The sequence below is a fragment of the Rana temporaria genome, chromosome 2 (assembly GCF_905171775.1).
Source record: "Rana temporaria chromosome 2, aRanTem1.1, whole genome shotgun sequence".
NCBI lineage: Eukaryota > Metazoa > Chordata > Amphibia > Anura > Ranidae > Rana > Rana temporaria.
Genome location: NC_053490.1, coordinates 207,925,091 through 207,946,918, shown reverse-complemented (window position 1 = coordinate 207,946,918; position 21,828 = coordinate 207,925,091). Strand labels below are relative to the sequence as shown.

The following is a 21,828-nucleotide window of genomic DNA, read 5'->3' as shown; positions in this document are numbered from 1 at the left end:
ATGTAATGTGAGTCTGCATACTAAATCTCAGTTTGTTTTCCTTTTTATTTTATATAGTAGAACTTTGAATGTGTTTATACCGTCTGCTACTTTTGTTTCTGTGTCCAGCGTTAGCGCAATTTTTTTCTTTAGGCTTGCACACCAGCGGACCAATCCTGTCCTGTCCTGTCCGTTTTTCAGGTGGACTCAATTGGACCACCTATTGTTCTCTATGAAGAGGCGGGTGTCAGCGGATCCGCTGAAACCCCTAGACATCTGATCCGGTCCACTAAAAACAGATGAATGAGGATCCCTTCCCCATCCGCTCGGGAGATCGAATCGGATGACAGTCGGATGGAAATGGGCAGACAGTCCATTTCCATCCGACGGCCTTATAGAGAACAGCAGATTGTGTCTGCTCTGCATTGCGGAGTCGACACGGACCTGTCATTCCCCTGCTCAGCAGGGATCAGCGGAGAGACTCCCCACTGAGCAGGCGGATCTGATGGATGCAGTCCACCCCATCTGAAAGGGTCCTAAGGCCCATAAAATGCTGGAAATAATGTGGGAATTCTCCAATACAGTTAGGCTACACCCACACTGCAAGGATTAGCTGCTTGTGTAGGTCTAAGTGAGGCTGAAAGGACATTTACTTACCTGATTCTCATCTCTGCCGCCAGACAGCGCTCCCCTGTTGTCTGGCAGTGGACTGTCTCTTGTTGTCCTCATGTCTAATGCAGGGCTATAGACACTATATTGGTCTTGATGATGTCAGGATCTTAAACCACTAGAGTGTAGGGGAGAAGACACTGTGGAGGCTAGTGGTCTAGCAGCGCAGAGGATTGAAGGATAGGCAAAATACCGAATTTATCGGGGTATGGCGCGCTCCGGTGTATAGCGCGCACCCCTAATGTGGACCCGCAATTCCTGTAAAAAAACATTTTAGTACTTACAGTTTTGGTGTCTTGCGCGGCGTCCATCGGCGGCCTCTTCGGGTCCGGCGTCCATCGGCGGCCTCGTCAGGTCCGGCGTCCGTCTGCGGCTTCGGTGGTGTCCTCCCGGCTTCTCCTGCGCGTCAAATCGCCGCTTCTCTCGCTCAGTTTGAATGCCTGCACCGACATATACCGAGTGCAGCACACTCGTCTACCTTCTGGCAGGCTCGGCTTCGCTCGTGCTCACGCTCTGTGACGTTAATCTGCAACAAGTAGGTTGGTGGGTAAGGTATGTCTTTTTTGCTGATGGCAGAAAGGTGTGCAATAGAGTTGACTTCCCTGGAGGTGTCTGTAACATGGAACATGATTTTGCATTGTTGGAAGATTGGTCAAAGTAAACTGCAGTTCAATATTTCTAAATGTAAAATAATGCACCTAGGGAAAAAGAATCCCCTGAGAGAGTAAAACATTGGGGGTACAATTTTGGCCAGCACTACAGAGGAAACAGATTTGGGAGTACTTATTTTAGATGATTGCAAAATGAGAAAACAGTGTGACCAGGCAGTGGGTTAAACAAATAGAATTCTAAGATGCATTACTAGGTGCATTACTAAAGGGATCACCAGCAGGAGGAAGGCGAGTGATAAAAAATATCAGGAGAGACATCAGGAACTTAATATGTACAGTCTGGAGGCAAGAAGGGAAAGGAGAGACGCAATTGAAAACTTTGGGCCAGATTCAGGTAGTTTTGCGTAAATCTGCGGCGGCGTAACGTATCACATTTACGTTATACCGCCGCAAGTTTTACGGGCAAGTGCTTGATTCACAAAGCACTTGCCTGTAAAGTTGCGGCGGCGTAGCGTAAATCCGCCCAGTGCAAGCCCGCCTAATTCAAATGATCTGGGTAGAGGGCGTGGATCATTTAAATTAGGCGCGTTCCCGCGCCGATCGTACTGCGCATGCGCTGTCCCTAAAATTTCCTGACGTGCATTGCGCTAAATGACGTCGCAAGGACGTCATTGGTTTCAACGTTAGCGTAAATGGCGTCCATGGCGCCATACACGGAAGACTTACGCAAACGACGTTAAATTTAAAATTTCAACGCGGGAACGACGGCCATACTTAACATTGGCTAAGCCATCTAGGGGGCAGCTTTATCTTTACGCCACATATCTCTTACGGAAACGGCGTAAATTTACTGCGACGGGCAAGCGTACGTTCGTGAATCGGCGTAACGACTCATTTGCATATTCTACACCGACCGTAATGGAATCGCCACCTAGCGGCCGGCCTAGAATTGCAACCTAAGATCCGACGGTGTAAGTCACTTACACCTGTCGGATCTTAGGGAGATCTATGCGTAACCCGATTCTATGAATCTGGCGCATAGATACGACCGGCCGGACTCAGAGATACGACGGCGTATCAGGAGATACGCCATCATATCTTCTTTATGAATCCGGCCCTTTAAATACAGCAAGGGGGCAAATGAGGTTCAGGAGAGCAGTATTTGTAATATAAAGCCAAGATCAACAACACGGGAACGTAACTTTAAACTTGCAGGAGGAAAGTTCAAAACTAATCTTAGAAAGTATTATTTTACTGAGTATTTGAGTATTTGATGCTTTGAATTAGCTTCCAGCAGAGGTAGTAAGTCAGTTAACTGGGTTCAGACATGCTTGGGACAAACATATCTATATTCAGACAAAAAAGTAAAAAACAAAACAAAAAACATGTATAAATATAAAAAAAATGGGACAAACTCATTGGACCTTTTTTCTGCTGTTCCTTCATTTGTTTCTGTTTTTGCTGTGTTACTAAACCCACAACAGTAAAATCAGTCTGAAAGAATAGCCATGTAATGAAGGACATCCACACAGGTATATCTTCCGTCTCTGTATGATTTACTGAGTAACAGCAGTGTACACTGGATTACAGAGCATCAAAGTTAGAGACAAAAATACAGGATTAAACACACAGGGGGTTATTTACTAAATGCAAATCCACTGCAAAGTGCACTTGAAATTGCACTGAAAGTGCACTTGGAAGTGCAGTTGCTATAAATCTGAGGGGTAGATCTGAAATGAGGGAAAGCTCAGCTGACTTTATCATCCACTCATGTGCAAGCTAAAATGCTGTTTTTTATTTTCCTTGCATGTCCCCCTCAGATCTACAGCGACTGCACCTCCAAGTGCACATGCAGTGCAAAGTGGATTTGCCTTTCATAAATAACCCCCTACTATATTCTCACTATTCTCTCTCTCAGGCACATATCTATGGGAAAGGGGGAAATTCTGATTATCTGAGATTTAATTGTTAAATGTCACATAAATGATAAAAAGCAATAACTGCGGATAAATTACGTTTTCATACTGGCGCCACTCTGATACCAGGGACACACTCAGCTATACACTTTACTGCAATACTAAGGACTCTAACACCTTCACCTATTATCCTTTCCATACCCATGGACTAAGGTCAGTTAGGTGGGCGATTATTTAGACAGATTTACCCATCTGTTCTTCCATGTCCGGTTCAATACACTGTATGTATTAGCTGAGTGCGTTAACATATACCTGGATTAGGTTCATTGTTCATTGCTTACCAGCAATCAACTGCCATACCACCGCATGCAATTTAGTCTTGCATTTTTATGATTACACTCCCCTATCTGGTTGAGATAAATTTCTCTGTGAATTACAACCAGTGATAGGCCAATACGAGACCGTTCGTTGATTACCACCAACGCGGGATACCCCTTAACGAAATATCTATGCTCCTGAGGAAGCGCTAATTCCATAAGCGCGCAACATGTCGAGCAAATCCTCCTAGTCCTCTGGACAACCATCTGGTCACTTGTGATACAACGTTTTTATAATTATGCTTTTTATCTTAAGCTTTTTATGTTAGAACTATACAATGAATATGAACCGTGTGTGGTAAACCAGTTGTCAATTGAATTTCACTTCGTGATTTTTTATTTATAACGGTTTCTATGATATTTCTGTACCTATAATAAATCTTTTCTAGTTTTCTACAATTTTTGTATCGTGTGCCTTCAAAGCCCAATTTACTAGTCCTTAGTTCAATTCTACATTATCGGGGCGGTGGCACACCTAATACCAGTGCATCCGTATTATCACCTTACAATTGATGAACACAAAATTAGGGTTTTCTTTTCATACGCTTTCATACTAATTGATTTTTGTATATCAGCCAAAGCTATAATTTAAGATATTATGAAAGAAACACATAATATATAAGAAAGAATCTTAGTTAAAGGCACAAGGCCTCATGTCCTTTCCACCTGCTTCTAATCATCATCCCACACATCCCACATATCAGTAACAATAGCTACTATCCTGGGTCTAGTCTTACAGACATCCTTTCATTCCTACATTGTCTAGACAAGGCTAAAAGTAGGAGAAAAACACAACCAGAAGAACACAACAAGTGGTAAACAACATTTCATTAATAGTTAATTTATATGTCATGCTGAAATAGTTTCCTGGTGATCGTGTTACATTATAACATTTCAAATCCATGTTGCATCTCATCTTAACAGTCCCTCCTGTTGTTCGAGTTCTTTATCTTTTAGATGGTGATACTGACAACATTATCAGCTTCATTTTGTACAAATGTGGCCATCATCTCATAGGTGGATGGATGATTCAGATCTGTAGGCTATGAACGAACAGTATTAATATCATATTTTATAGTGCAGGTACTAAGATAGCATTTAAAAAGAGCAGGCACGAGTTTAACCAAGGCATGTATGAAAATACTTATTCCAATAACATAGAGGAGCCCATGTAAGAGACCAACCACCCAGCCTCCAAAACCTGTGAATCAGTTGGATGAGTTGATCCAGTCAACCCAACTTGTCAAACCAGCCCAGGGTTTATCAGTATATGTGGCTCCAAATTTTTGCTTAAATCGCTGATCTCTTTCTACATGAGCATTGATAGCACCTTCAGCTTCAGTATAATTGGAAACCAGTCGGGAGAAAGTAGAGAAGAGACATTGCTGGAAGTGGCAGCAGGAGAAGCTCTCCCTTGAGTGGTGGTTGCTCTCCAGCTGGACACCCCTGGAGGATTAATGGCCTTGGCTGTATGTAACAGCCACAAGCAAGAAAGACCTTCCGTAATAGGAGGTCATAAGGAGCTGGTAAGGGGCCATTTTATGAGGTGGAGGATTTATTTCTGGAATCACACATTATTCTGGTGAGCAGTAGTGCACAGTGGGATACCTTGGACTTGTTTATCACTGTGTGGACTCTTTTGCAACGTGCCTTGCTGGTTTAATTTTTTAAACCTTTCTTTATTTAGTGCAACTTTATATATTTTTTTTAACAGATGTAAAGTGCAACTTTATATTTGGCCAATCATTGGAAATGTAGTTGCAGCAGGAAGTACCAACGATAGCACACATTCCTCCATGGGAGTGTATTGTGGGAGAACAGTGAATGTAGGGTCCTAGGTTTAGTAACACTGATGTTTGACATGATAGTTTGTAATGAAATGCTTTTAAAATGTGATATGCTCACTCCTACCATGTGGGTGGGGCTGGGTATTTAAAAGAATTTTGCCCCAAAAGGCAATAGCTTTGACAAAGGTCCTTCTATTCTGAAAAGTGTGCACGTAGCTTGTTCTTATGCTAATAAAGGATATTTCAGAGGATTGGCATTTTCTTGCTATATACAGTATACTACACTGTACTTAGTCTAGGTAGTATCATATGAGCAATTGTATCCCTTTCTTTTATTGATCTGTGCTTGCCTCAAACTTTCCATTCATTGGTTGAAGTAAAAACATATTTAGTAGACTATGAGAGAACACTTTCTCCATTAGTGATAACCATACCATAATGAGGGAGGCTTACATATTTCAAATTATATTAAATTGTATTTAAAAAAATGTATTTTCTCTGATTATTACATTTTAAATCAACTTTTCTACAGTTTAAGGTGTGTGTTTATGCAATTTAGTGAAACATTGAAGCCTAACCGAAATCTCAGTTTTATATTAGCTGAATAAATTCTAGGTGTGTCAAAACAAGTGGTATGCAAAGTCTTTCTGATTTTCTTTTTCCCTTAAAAAGCATTCAAAGCCTAAGTAGAAAAGCCTGTGTCCTGCTAGCATGCTGCAGAGTAGAGTGCTTGTTCTCTGTGTGGAAGCAGTGGTCTCTCTACAGAGGCCCAACACATCCCCTGCTGATTCAGAGCCACATCTTTTTAATCAGCAAGGAGTATGAGTTTTACAGATTGTAAAGCTATAGGTCTGACTCAGTAGAGGGTGCATTGGATCTCTTCACTAGGATGACTTTTCCATAAAGTCTACAGCTACATAGGTCATGTTCATAGCTTTTTTTACAGGTTCACTTTATTGGACTTATGTTATGCATTGGTATATTATATTGTTTCCAACAAACCTGAAAAGTACTTCACTGCTGTTTCATTGTGTTGGGATTTGTGAAGACATAGGACAACATGTTTTTAATGAAAAGCGGATATTTTAACTAATATAGAACATATAGCAACTGTCATTTCTAAATTCTCTATAAAAAGTTTTTGGTGGCTTTTGATTTATTACAATGAGTGCATATATATACTGTACAGATGTTTTATCAGTCCAATGTGTCTTTTTTTTATTCACAGGTGTTACAACAGTGCTAACTATGACCACTCTGAGTATCAGTGCACGGAACTCACTGCCAAAAGTTGCCTATGCTACAGCAATGGACTGGTTTATAGCTGTATGTTATGCCTTTGTGTTTTCTGCCCTCATTGAATTTGCAACAGTGAACTACTTTACAAAGAGAAGTTGGGCCTGGGATGGAAAAAAGGCACTTGAAGCAGCAAAAATAAAGGTATTGATTACAACGTGTGCTATCATGTATGTTGCTCAGTTCATGTTTAATGTTTTTTTTTTTTTGCCTATTTTTGTGTTAAAATTAAGAAAAAAATAATGTGTGTGTTCCTAAATTCTGACCTTGGATTGCATACTTGGTTTCCAATATTGCAAGTTAGCACCAAGATCCAAACCTGTGGATAGACAAGAAAGGTAAAAATAAGGCTTCTGTTGGTTAAGACTCTATGTTTATGCAGCTATAATGCATGTGGTTGTAAATAATTCGTTTATTGGCCCATATTTAGTAGTAGTTAATCACATTCAACTTGACCTGATGTGTATTATTGAATATTTGCAGCTTATCCAAGACACAGAATATATCCTAGCATTTAGAGTCCCACAGGTAACACAGTGATTCTGTAACGTACCTGGAGATTGAGTCTGAGGTGCAGAGATAGGCCTCTCTTACAGCTCTAGTTTAGGAGCCCTGGTAATGTAACAGGAAATTGCCAGAGCACAGAGTGGCACAAGTGCCTGTAAAGTCTTCTGCCAGCAGGTGCAAATGTGCGTTGTTAAATGCAGAGGAGGCTGGATAGGCGCACACAGATGGGCCAGGCTGGAACAGGCACAGGTTAGTGGGTGCAGATGCAGGTATGCAGGCCAACTAAAGGTCAGACAGTCGAGGCTGGCAACGTTTCAGCAGATACAGGCACAGACAGCAGGCAGCAGGATAGTCAGGAGCCAGGCCAGGGTCAGTGATAGGCAGATAATCCAGGGGAGCAGGCAGAATAATATTCCAGAGGCAAGTCAGGGGTTGGTACGGACAGCAATTAGGCAGAGTCAAGTTTAGCTAAGGTCAACAACAGAGGATCGGACGCAGGAAAAGATGCACAAATGCTCATGAGTGGATAAGACCAAATGGTGCTAACATGCTGACACACGCATTTGTTTGAAATCACGCATGCGCACCAGCTACAGGGCCATGGGCAGGAGTAGTCAGATTACTTTGCATACAAGGATTCCCATGTGTTTCCTAACAGGTCCTGATCCAATTACTATGGAATTTGTTAACTGCCCAAGAACAAGATGTGAGGCTTGGAAGCTGTGGAACCACCCTGCTCATAGTGCATCCCTGCTAGAAAGTCTGCATATGTGTTAGTCATTTTATTCACATGGCTGAAGGTTTTTAGATGATCAAAATCTGCCTTGGAAAATTCCATGGTGATTGGATTAAGGTGACTGTGCTACCTGTATGGATCTAAACTTCAGGCTATGCTCGTGACACTAATGAGTGTCAGGAGCATAGCCTGAAGTTTAGGTCCATACAGAACTAAAGAAGGATACATAAACTTAAAATGTATTCAATATTACAGACCAAGTCCAGTTGAATGTGGCTAACTTCTACTAGCTATACCCCTGGTGCGCAACAGCATGTTAACTTCTATTATGTGGTTCACCATGAATCAGGCACTTTGCAGAATTGCAGGGGGGTGCCAGGTACTGAGGTGCTATCTGTGTTCCCACACCCAACACTGACATGAAGCTAGTACTTTCAGGTGGCATGATCTCTGCCCAACAGCAGAAGTATAATCGCAGCCCAATGTTATCAGGGAAAGAGCAATGCAGAGTTGTGCAATCTGGTAAGTGAACACAGAGTGGAGTTAAATAACTACTGACCACCAATGCGGAGTGAGGGTTATCAGCACTGCCACCGACCACCAATGCAGAAGGTGGTGGGGTTAGCAGCAAAGATTGCAGCCCACTTGGAAAAATGTCAATGGTTCTCTTCATCCAATACCATTCTTAAAGGGCTTGTAAAGGTAAAAAATGTTTCCCTAAATAGCTTCCTTTACCTTAGTGCAGTCCTCCTTCACCTATCTCACCCTTCCATTTTGCTTTTAAATGTCCTTATTTCTTCTGAGAAATCCTCACATACTGTTCTTCTGTCTGTAACTACACACCCTAATGCGAGGCTTTCTCCCTGGTGTGGAGAAAGCCTCTTGAGGGGAGAGGGGGCGAGCAGGAGTGTCAGGACACTCTCTACATTGCAGATAGAGAAAGGAGCTGTGTGTTAGTGGGCATACTGACACTCTTGCTCGCCCTCTCCCCCCTCAGGAGGCATTACTGCGTGTAGTTACAGACAGAACAGCAGGAAGTGAGTATTTCTGAGAAGAAATAAGGACTTTTAAAAGCAAAATCGAAGGATGAGGTAAGTGAAGGAGGGCTGCACTAAGGTAAAGGAAGCTATTTAGAAAAAAAATTGTACCTTTACGACCCCTTTAATTCTGCTTAGAGGTTCCTTTATCTAATGTCTGCAAATTGAGCCAAATAACACAGCAAAACAGGAAATTGTTAAAAAAGGGAAATAAATGTGACCAAATGCTATGAAGAAATAAAAAATACACACATATTATTTCACAAATAGAGAATTTTATATAGGGGACACTTTAAAGTTTTATAAGAGGACATTCTTAGAGCACAATATTTGTTCATTTCTCATAACTTCCCATTTTCAAAAATGTCATTCTGTCAACAGGTCAAATCTTTCTATAGCTGCGCTCTGCAGGGCATTCAGGGTGCTCTAAAGGTCACATTCAAACCTCAGCTTGAAATCTCACCTTAGACCCTTGCTCTCCCTTGCCTTTATGTTTTGTTCTTTAATAGCTTTAATATCCACAGAGTAACATTACTTGTCATGAGACAGGGTTAGCTGTTATTTCGTATGATGGAATCATACATAGACATTTTTTTTTCCTGAAGGACCAACACAACAGACCATTGTCCCTTAAGATGTTTCTTTATTTATCTGTAAAAAATCATATGCAGTTTATTTTTTTTATTTTTTTTGTGCTCCTTGCCTTAAGCAAATGTGCAGTGACATACTTTTCTAAAGTTCTTCAACTATACACAGGTTTTAAGCTGATCATATATAAGGACGATTGCAAATGATATGTAAGAATGAGGTTCGGTTTCAGCACTTCAATGTGTTTGAGGCAAATCTTTTGGGTTTGAGGCCCCATACACACGACCGAGTTTCTCGGCAGAATTCAGCCAGAAACTCGATCGGAGCTGGATTCTGCCGAGAAACTCGGTCGTGTGTACACTTTTCAGCGAGAAAGCCGACGAGGAACTCGGAGGGCCGAAAGGAGAACATGTTTGCTATTTCCTTGTTGTTCGATGAGGAAAATCGGCTCGCCGAGATCCTCGGCGGCTTCCACACTGAACTCGACGAGGAACTCGATGTGTTTGGCACGTCGAGTTCCTCGGATGTGTGTACGGGGCCTGAGAGTTGCGGTTCTGTGGAATTTTTGTGCAGATTCACCAGGGAGGTTTTTTTTTTAAATGAGATGCACTGCATGGCTTTGAACTATTGGCAGCAGGCCTATACGGGCCAATACTGCCCCCTCACTGTAAAAATGGGGAAGGGGGTACAGAGCAACCAGGGTATTCGTGTATTGGAAGCTGCTGTAGGGAAGGGTTATAAAAAGCTGACAAACTGCATAGGGAGAAATGAGGGTCAGTTACACAACTGCACTGTTTTGTCTTTATTTTGTGGTTGATTTAAAATCAGCAGTCCCTTTTAGTGTTAGAATTATCTTTCAGATGGGTGATATTTTGTGGTTTTCATTCATATAGGGGTTTTTTTTTTTTTTTAATGTTCAAATGGACTTTTATTTTAGGCTAAACTGTTTTTTTTTTTTTAGCAAGGCTTCTGATTAAAAAAAAGGAACATCTAGTTCAAGCATCCGTTAACTCAGTAGCAGTAAAGGGTAGCCTCTGTTTTCTCTGAGGGATTTTACAACATAATGCCACTGTTCTATGTAGGACATTTATCCCAATAGTATAGGTTGGCTCAGATGGAGAAATATCTCACCAAATTATGACATAAAAACGCTGTCAAAAGCGATGATCAGAGCTCAGCTTCCTCAGATGAGGAGGAGGATGCAAACTATATCAGATTGCCTCAACCTATGTGAAATTCTTAATGCCCAGTATGCAAGATGAGGTAAATGTCATTACTAAAGGCATCTGGGTCGTACATCAAGATATACTTGTTCAAGAACAATAACTGTAGGAAACGGAATCCAGGGTCATGGTTCTGGAAGGGGAATTGAAAATACTAAAAACAAATTGCTAGAAATCTCCAAGCACCATGCTTTATTGGTGGAGAGAATTGATGATCTAGTGCAGGGGTGTTAAACTCAATTTCCTCATGAGCCACATCAACAAGGCTGCTGTTAGAAGTCATGGGGCCTCATACAGTCTACCTGGCAGGCCCCCTTTTCCCCCCTGAAAATATCCAAACAGGATTTTCAATAAGAATACACTAAAATCATTATTAGTGGACACAAACATAGCATAGCAACTTACAAAATCCCTGCTAAATCTAAAAGATTTGTATGGACTTAATAAAGTTCTGTGTGCAAACAAGGTTTGTGGCTCGCTTTTTTTTGGGCTATTGCTGTGTTCAAGCAGCCTATGTTACGCTATGGGGACGTAGCAGCTGTACGAACACAGCCATAGGTCCTAACTTGACAGGTGTGGATGTAGGTGTATGGCCCCAAACACAACAGTATGCAATCGGGACCACTCACCCACACATGCACAACTGTTAAAGTCCATGGGCCATATTCTCAAATAATTTACGCCGTAAATTAACGTAAGTCCGATCCTATGTTTAAGTGTATTCTCAAACTGAGATACACTTAAACATGCCTAAGATACGACGGCCTGCGCCGTTGTATCTTAGGCTGCAATATTTACGCTGACCGCTAGGTGGCGGTCAGCGTAGAATATGCAAATGACTAGTCACGCCGATTCTCTAACGTACGCTTGCCCGCCGTAGTGTTTTAACGTTGTTTCCGTAAGCGATACGCGGCGTAAAGATAAACATGCCCCCTAGGTGGCGTACTCAATGTTAAGTATGGCCGTCTATCCCGCGTCGAAATTTGAAAATTTAACGTCGTTTGCGTAAGTCGTCCGTGAATGGCGCTGGACGCCATTTACGTTACAGTCAAAACAAATGACGTCCGTGAGACGTCATTTAGCGCAATGCACGTCGGGTAATTTACCCGACGGAGCATGCGCATTACGATCGGCGCGGGAGCGCGCCTAATTTAAATGATCTACGCCCCCTACCAGGATCATTTGAATTAGGAGGGCTTGCGCGGGTGGACTTTACGCGACGCCGCCGCAAGTTTACAGGTAAGTGGTTTGGGAATCAGGCACTTGCCACTTAAACTTGCGGCGGTGTAACGTAAAGGACATACGTTCCGCCGCCTCAGATCTTTAAGAATATGCCCCCATCTTTTTTATCTTATTAAAAACCTTGAGGATCTTATGCTATAGGAGCTCTCTTTTCTTTTTAAACATATATCAGTATACCGCTTGAGGCCATCCATTTCTGTGACTGTCCCCGTCTGGTGATATGCTGTGAGGATACCATTATTATTTGCTGTCTATGATCCCCTGTAATAAGAGATCATAGAGTTCCGGTAAGAGTCAGTGTGTGAGGTGGAGGTGCTTCTATCATCACTTTCTTCAGGAGTTGGGATTATTTTTCTTTCACATTGGAGACCATGATTATTCAATCTGCTATGGACTTTTTTGGTGGACTGTGATTAACCAATTAGGGCCCATTTGTTTTCTTACCAAGTTCACAGTGTGATCACTGTTTGCTATCTATTTCTTGCATTATTTGCGCTGGTGTCAGTGCATCTTGTAAAATGCACATTAGCTCAGCTTTTTTCTGGGTATGCGCCTATGTGTGGTGGATCTGTACAATGTCAACAGTTTCAATGTCGGAGGGAGTGGGGTCAATTTTTTTTTTTTTTTTTTATCGTCAATCTGGCTGCCAGTAGAACATGTGTACATACGTAGTATCGATCTCTAGGTTTAAGAATACCAGTCCTATGGAAGGGATAAAAATGTTGGATATCCTATCATTTTCTGTTTTTGTAGCAATGGTCACCAGGGCAAATACAGAGGTACCTTACCAAACAGAGACACAGACAGCAATAACTCTATCCAACAACAAGGCAAAACAAAACAAAAACACAGAATATATTTACCTAGAGGTACATTATAATGCAAAAAATTTAGCCATACCTTTCTAAAATATTTGTGAGGTTTGATTACTCTACTCTCAGGGCCAGATTCTCGTATCCTGGCGTAAAACTATGCGGGCGTAACGTATCTTGTTTACGCTATGCGGCCGCAAGTTTTACGGACAAGTGCTTGATTCACAAAGCACTTGCCTGTAAAGTTGCGGCGGCGTAGCGTGAATCCTCCGGCGCAAGCCCGCCTAATTCAAATGATCCAGGTAGGGGGCGTGGATCATTTAAATTAGGCGCGTTCCCGCGCCGATCGTACTGCGCCATCCCTAAAATTTCCCGACGTGCATTGCGCTAAATGACGTCGCTAGGACATCATTGGTTTCAACGTTAACGTAAATGGCGTCCAGCGCCATTCACGGACGACTTACGCAAACTACGTACATTTTTAAATTTCGACGCGGGAGCGATGGCCATACTTAACATTGGTTGCCCCTCATATAGCAGGCGCAACTTTACGCGTCGCAAATGCTACGGAAATGTCGTAAATTCACTGCGTCGACCGCGCGTACGTTCGGGAATCTCGCGTAAATAGCTCATTTGCATAGACGACGGGGAAAACGACGTCGGCGACACCTAGCGGCGGGAAAAAAATTGCATCTAAGATCTGACAGCGTAAGAGCCTTACGCCTGTCAGATCTAATGGATATCTATGCGTAACTGATTCTAAGAATTAGTCGCATAGATACGCCGGGCCAGATTAGGACTTACGACTTATATGTACACTATATATAAGTCCTTCTTTTATCTTTTTCTACTTTTTTTTTCTTTCACTTTTCTTAATTTACTTCCAACAGATTGGATTACTTGGGGAAAAAACTGTATGGGATAGAGCCATAACATCTTTATTCCTCGTGATATTCTTGAGTGATCCTGCTGTGGTTTATATTACACAAAAAAATTGAAATTAATTTGAAAAAAAAAAGAGAATAATCTGTTGTTTCATGGTTAAGTACCCCACTTAATAAGAATGTGGCTCAAATAAGGCATGTTTCACTGAGCAAACACAGCTTGATTTCAGGTACATTGCATTGCATTTGAGATCAGATCGAGACACTTCTGAGATGCTTCAACGTGTTAAAAGATGCATTTGCCTGCCTTTTAAACTGCACCAACCTGCTTCAAGAAGTTTTTGCTTTCCCACTGACTTTTCTGGGTAGAGAAAAGGTTTTGACTCAAACAGAAGCCTATGTACACAGGCCCTAAACAGGGGTGCCCAACCAGTGGCCTGGGGGCCACGTGTGGCCCGCGGAGCCCTCTGAGGTGGCCCCCAACCTCCTGCTCTGGGATGGAATAAAATTGATCAGAATACTGTTATTAAAGGTACGTTTATTACTAAAATCTCAGTGCAGAGAAGTGCACCTGCGGGTTACCTGCACTGAGCAATAGACTTCTGTTACCTGTGAGTTTGGTGTGCTGAGAAGAGTGGGCTCTATAGAGCCGAGTGGGCTGCCATCCACCTTCTCCGCTCATTGTGGCCGGAGACTGGTTACCAAGTTGCTTAAGTGGTCCTTGCTCTTCAAAAGGTTGGGCACCCCTGCCCTAAAGAGTTTTTTTTTCAAAATAAAATACATTCTGACTTCTTCTTCTTCTTCTATGATTAGGAGTGCAATGCTGCTATTTTTTATTTATTTTTGCTTCTACTAAGAAAACATTTATAACATTCTTTCTCAGTGTTACTTTGATGGAGTCAGAGGTTACAAATACTCTTTAAATTATAATTAAATTATAATTATTAATATTCAAATCACACCTCTCCCTGACTAGGAAAAACTAGCAAAAAAGATCAATAGAACATGTGTTATATGAGAGGAAAAAAAACAGGGAATCTATAAACATCAAAGAAATAAAACATAAATATCTAGGGTATCCTGTTGTTTAACAGTTATTGCATATCACAGCAAGGGTCATATTGCTTAAAGCTAGTCTGAAATGTCTGGAGATGCATCACTAGTTTAAGCTGTGTGATATGAATTGTTATTGCACTTCACATTAAGGGTCAGTTTGCTACAGTTTGTTTTAAATATAAAAATGCCATGTGGTGAATTTAAACTCTGTCCTTATAATAGTGAGATGATTAGTATGTGAAGCTGCTGAGGAAAGTTTTTTTCACTAACAACATATTTAAGCAGCAAAATGTGAAAAGAGCCAATTGTCCTCCAGTGGATCGTTCTCCAAGAATAGTTTGCTATTTGTGGTCCTTGAAACAATCAGATCTGATTATTTGATGAGACCACTGTACCAAAGGCAAGCTCACAACAATACGCTATCATGGCGAAATTGCAAAGGTATCAGGCCATGACAACCCTACATTTAGTTTTTCTAATTTAATGGACTGTTAGGGTCCTCTAATTGTCTGTCGGTACACCAATTAAAGATGAACTTTATACAATCAGCTAAATCCACAGTTAAAACTCACAAAGACCAGTTATTATTTTATGTTAATTTTTTGTTTCTTGTTTTACTATTCACATTTAATTCCTTTGTGATAGAGTGTAAAACAAATTATGAATGCCTGATCACAATTTTGCAACTTTGACATTTGTTATTATGAAAAAAAATAACTGGTCCAAAATAGTAAAAAAAAAAAAAAAATATATATATATATATATATATATATATATATATATATATATATATATATATATATATATATTTACATTTCTATCTCTTGCTATTAGCATAACCTACCACCAAAGAAAAAACTAAAATATATTCTTTAGTTCCTGACAATCACAGCAATACCATATACAGTATTTGTATGTTAATTGTTGTTTGTACCCATAGTAGGGTCCAGAAACAACCGTGCACATTTTTTTCTTTATCCTACCTAAAATACACTGACAGTGACAATAACTAACAATGATACTAACTAAAGAATATATTTGTTTTATTATTAAAATCCTGCCTAAAATACCCTGACTGTGAAGCCTAACCCTGACACTGACTTAGATCAAACCCTGATCTACCAACTTTTGCATGTATGCATATATGTGGCCTCACAGGTGAAGACCTGCTATAGACAGATGAAGACCCAGTGGTTAAATATACAATTTAAAGCATTTTGTTACATCTGTTCAAGTGCAGAAAATCTTTTGATCCTCCTGCATTCTTATCGGTTACAGTGTTTTCAGTTCTCACTGTGGACCGCAAGACAATATTCTGCCCTTATATTATGGAGAGAGAGCAGTATCAGGACCAGGGGCGGACTGACAACTCATGGGGCCCCCGGGCAATAGAAGATTATGGGGCCCCCGGACTTACAAATGGCCAACAAGCCAGGAGGCAGTACAGAGGCGGGGCAGCTAAAATCTCAGGATTTTCACATCAAAAGCATGTCGGTTTTGGACATATCAGGGACAGATGTAAAAAAAAACACAGATTTTTACATACTGTCCCTGGTTTTACTGAGCCTGGCAACCCTGATGGGACCTCCTAGTGGCATGGGGCCCTTGGGCAGTGCCTGGGTGCCTTAATGGTCAGTCCGCCCCTGATCAGGACTAGTTTTTATCATAAATAGTGCAATGCTATGTTTTACATAAACTTGATAATATATGTTGTTGGCATTGCACAAGAATAGATTGAAAAAAGTGCTAAGAATAATGTCACCCAGTTGTAGATTTCGACTAGGGGTGCATGGACAATTAAATCTCTTTGATAATGAGAGATTTTATCTCTTGGCTACCACATTTGTGGCACCCTGGAATCAATGCCCTGCCAATAAGATGATTGTCAACACGTGGTTAAATCTCTCAGTAGTAAAGAGATTTAATTATCCGTGTAGCACTAGTTTTATTTAAATAGTTTTTTAGCTTTGTGTCGTTTCTTAAAGGAAACCTTTGATAGAAATACAGGGTTGCCATTATTGGCTCTAAGAATCACTTTGGCCATATTGCTATATTTATAAATTTAGCATGAACTCCAGACAATGCTTCAAGAAGTACCTAAACCTGAGGAAAAACATCTAAATACAAAGATAATACTGTGGGGGTTATTTACGAAAGACAGACCCACTTTGAACTACAAGTGCAAACTACAATTGCAAAGTGCACTTGAAATTGCACTGAAAGTGCACTTGGAAGTGCAGTCGGTGTAAATCTTAGGGGTAGATCTGAAATGAGGGGAAGCTCTGCTGATTTTATCATCCAATCATATGCAAGCTAAAATGCTGTTTTTTATTTTCCTTGCATGTCCCCCTCGGATCTACAGCGACTGCACTTCCAAGTGCAATTTCAGTGCAATTCCAAGTGCACTTTGCACTTGTAGTTTGCACTTGTAGTGCAAAGTGGATTTGCCTTTCATAAATAACCCCCTATGTATTGAAGTAGTTTTACCTAGAAACCTGCAGAAAGGTACGGGCAAGAAAACTGGTGTCTATAGGAGTCTGAAATATGCATAGGACACTGAGCTAGTCAAAAAATAGCAAGGAAGGACCGCATGTTGTCAGTTCTCCATGGAAATTGTTACTGTGAAAAGACTTGCACCTGTTTTGATGGACAGCAAATAAAAAAAAAAAGGAATTTGCAGCTTTGTGAAGACTCCCATTAACATCTAAGGGCCAGATTCACATATAATTACGTTGCTCCTGGGCAGCGTAACGTATGTGATTTACGTTACACCACCGCAGGTTTACAGCGTAAGTGCCTGATTCTCAGAACACTTACCTGTAAACTTGCGGTGGTGTATCGTAAATGCGCTTGGCGCAAGCCCACCCAATTCAAATGGGGCGGGCACCATTTAAATTAGGCTCGTTCCCGCGCCGAGCATACTGCGCATTCACGGACGTCTTACGCAAACGACGTTGATTTTTAAATTTCGGCGCGGGAACGATGGCCATACTTAACATGGCTTAGGACAACTAGGGCTCAGCTCTAGTTTTACGGGGCGCAACTCGACGGAAACGACGTAGAGTTAGATCGACGGGCCGTTCGGACGTTCGGGGATCACCGTAAGTATTCATTTGCATATTCTCGCCACCTAGCGGCCGGCCTAGAATTGCATCCTTAAGATCCGACAGTGTAATTCAATTACACCTGTCGGATCTTAGGGCTAGCTATGCGTAACTGATTCTATGAAACAGTCGCATAGTTAGAACGGCCCTAACACAGAGATACAACGGCGTATCAGGAGATACGCTGTCGTATCTCTTTGGTGAATCTGGCCCTAAGTTCTTAATTTTTTTAAAACACATCTTAAAACTTAGGGTACTGAATAAACTTATCTGCAAAGTCTTTCTCTTTTAATTGAAAATATTCTCATGCATATGTGGTTTATTTCAGAGAAGGACCAATGTTCTCTGTGTGGAAGTAATAGTCTCTCTACGGTGGTCTAACAAACCCTCTGCTGAATTAAAGCTAGGCAACCAGTAAGGAACATGATCTTTGCTTATTGTCTAGTTATAGCTCCGACTAAAAGGTTCTTGTCAGACTTCTACAGAGAGATCCCTTCTTTCACACAGACCTCTGCTCTCAGCCTGCTCACCAGCTGCAGACTTTGCAAAAGATACTTGTAATTATTTTCATGAAGAATAAGACTATGAAGAGTTTGTATTTTTCACATCCTGAATTTAACCCATTGATGCCAAATATGCGGCCTCTTGGCAGATGGGCCTTGGTGCAAAGTGGCTGCATATTTGTGTGAATTGGTGGTATACAGCTGTGTCAATAGCATGCACCTTGAGTGCTCCTGACACAGTTGCTAACGGAAAGCTGACAGTCGCTGCTTGCAATCGGAAGCTTTCTGATCATGTGACCGCCATGACAGCCAACCACGGCGGTCACATGATCATAAACCCTGCCCTGATTCCAACATCCTAAACCCTTTAACGGGCTTGAATAAAAAAATGTGCTGCAGCACTATTACAGCAGTAAGGTAAGAGGACATCTGCACTACCTTTTAGGAAATTGGAACCTTTCCCCGGCAAGCACTATATGTATGAACACTTGGCACCAGTACCAGCACTTTATTACATGCGTTCCAGTAGCGTCTAGCTCGCTGCTCCTGCATGAACACATACGTTGTTTTCACTGTATATGTTTTGCTATCACCTATGTGTATAGTTTTGTATCCCTGCGGCTTTAGCAGAGTTAGCTGTCTTATTCACCTAGCACAACATTATTTTCACTTTGGATTTGTTATTTTGCATCACTGAAGTCGTGTATTGTAATATTGTTTAGATGAACCTTTCTTTGATCTAGCACTGTATTTATGAGATGTATTTAATTCCTTATCCCTACAGCGCAGCACTATTTTTTATTCATTTATTTTTGGTTTTGATACACTTACAGTGCCACAGCAGTACATTTTTTTCCCCCTTGTTTTGTTCACGTTCCCCCACACCTCCCCCCTTTTTTCCCTTTAGTTTCCCATTTCCAAGTCCTGCGGCAGCGTGGTAATACCCCTCTCTACCTCTAACGGGCTTGGTGGCGCCTGCTTAAAGAGGTTAAAGCTGGACTTCAGAAATATCCCCATCTGCCATCTTTTGCCTCCCTCCCCCAACTAATCACTGAGTTAGTTAAAAAGAAGACCTCAACTAAAACTTGGCTGTCTAGTCTTCTATATTCTTCCCTGTAGATAAGGTGGGTCCTTTTTTAGGTGTCCACATTACTGACTGGTTGACATGGACACTTCTTATTGGCTATCTAACAGCAGGGTCCTCTCAGGATTAAGAAGACTGTAGTGTTGGGGGCACAGACTTCAGCACTGGATCTACCATTCACCATTCCCAGAAGTTGTGAGTTAAGAGAAGTATAAAAAAATGTTCTTAAGATATTCATTTATTAACAATTGCTGATAGAGCCCAGGTTCACAATGGGTACGATTTGAGATGCGATTTCACATGTCAAATCGCATCTCAAATCGGCACATTTGCCGGCAATTGTCGGCAATGGCACTGTCCTAATCAGTGCGACGCCGCACCTGCGGCGCTGCACCAATTTCAAAAAGTAGTTCCTGTACTACTTTTTGCGATTTCGGGCCGCGATTTACATTGAACACTGCACAGATGTCTCTTAAATCGCGGCAAAATCGCGGCAAAATCGCAGCCGCAAAATCGCGGTAAAAAAAATCGAGATTTTACCGCGATTTTGAATTTGCAGCAGTGTGAACCTAGCCTAAGTGAAAGGGAGTAGGAGGGTGAAATGGGAGGGGACAGATCTCTGCCCAAAGATGGGCTTATTTTTTTTTTCTGTTGTGGAACGTACTGCTGAGTTTTACTGTAAAATCAGAAACCAAGTTCAACTTTATTTAAAAATTTTATATTTCCATTTACCTTACAGAAAAAAGAGCAAGAATCTCTTGGACGAAAGCCCATCAACACATATGGTGGAGGAAGAATTACTTACACACCAAACATTTCAAAAGACCTGTCTTCATCAGTCATCTCAAACGCTGCTCCCTTACACATTAAGGCTGTGGAAGAGAAGTGTCCTGAAACTAAAAAGACTTACAACAGTGTCAGCAAGATTGACAAGATGTCTCGGATAGTCTTTCCAGTCATGTTTGGAACTTTCAATTTGGTTTACTGGGCTACATATTTGAACAGGGAACCTGTGATCAAGGGCGCTGCTGCGTCCAAATCCTCCACAGTGTTGCCAATACATATCTAAGCCATATCCTTGCAATGGACTACACCAATGAAAATTGTACAGTTTGGCTTTGACATTTGTTTATTTTTACTCTATGTGTGGAGCATTTCATTTATTGTTTGCTTCAATAGTTGATAGCTACATTTATGTTTTTATTTTACCTCATATTTGCAAGAAAAGCTTACTAAAACACCAAAAAGCTGATGCATCATAATGCAAACATCCCTGTCTCCCCGTGGGGGACAGAAACATGGCTCAACTACACATTTTTTGCTGCCCCACAAACGCAAATCTAAATAAGGCCTTGCAGTTCTGAATGTTAGTAGTTTTTGATTTTTTGTAACATTTTGCTTTTAGGTTTAATTATCCTAAAATAAGCCATTGAGCCCTTACCGTTCCTTGCACTATTTGTGGAATTTACCCAGGATGGACTGAATATGTTGGGTTAAAACTGGATTTTCTGATGTTTGATCGTTCCTAAAACCTGAATAAGTTCATTGATTTGTAAAGGCCTTACTTTTAGCAGAAGCCTGCAAAAAAAAACCTTGAGCCCCAACAGCAGGCTGTAGATAAACACCACTGTAGATAAACACCAATGTAAAAAGCAGCAGTCATCAGAAGGGGTTTCTTAGCAATGTTGGTTCACCCTAAACATGGAGCATAATCATTGCTGACTGCATAGCTATATACAGTACTTGTGAACGAATCTTCAATAGAGATTTAATAATATTCCACAAGGTCTGAAAAGAGAAGTCTGGTTTACATTTGTGTGCAAAATGTGTGCCAGCAATGTCTACAATGTCAATGTTTTTAACAACAAAGTTCAGTGAAGGAGCAACCTTATCAAACCTGTATCAACAAATTTTTGCTCAACGGGGTCAAGTGCAAGTCAAATGCGCATTTCAATGAATTCTGAACGATCTCAGAAGTGTCCTAATTTGATGTCAAGCTGACGCCATCGACACAAACCCAAACATGTCAACGCAGGCCCTAAATGCGCCATGATGGAATTGATTTACTAAAAGCAAATGGGGTGCTACAAAACACATCAATAAAGTGCAAAACTTTTTTGTGACAAAAAATAATGTAAGTCTGTTTTAAATGTGTGGAGAGCAGTCCCAGTAAGAGCTTGCGTGCACCGCTGCGTGATGAAAAGTGTCAGAAAACATATATGTCCGCCCACTCTTAAAAATTATTAATGATCAAGGCCTTCTCTATCATTCTTACGCGGATGACGGAAAAAAGAACCAACACCTCGTATTAGAACAATGCCTTAGTCAGATAGACAACTGGATGACGGATAGTCACCTCAAACTCAATAGAGCAAAAACAGAACTCCTTCAACTCCATGCAAACAGGATAGGACTGG

At 41.1% G+C, this 21,828-nt stretch overlaps 1 protein-coding gene across 1 annotated transcript in view; it reads left to right on the top strand.

Annotated features, from left to right (window-relative positions):
• The window catches only part of GABRA5 (gamma-aminobutyric acid type A receptor subunit alpha5), a 294,907-nt gene extending 273,342 nt beyond the window's left edge, over positions 1-21,565 (top strand). Inside the window, exons 9-10 of the mRNA XM_040336317.1 lie at positions 6,568-6,779; positions 20,151-21,565. Of these exons, the coding sequence (XP_040192251.1) occupies positions 6,568-6,779; positions 20,151-20,480 (542 nt within the window). The 3' untranslated portion in view covers positions 20,481-21,565. The remainder of the gene's footprint in view (positions 1-6,567; positions 6,780-20,150) is intronic.
• The last annotated feature ends 263 nt before the right edge of the window (positions 21,566-21,828 follow it).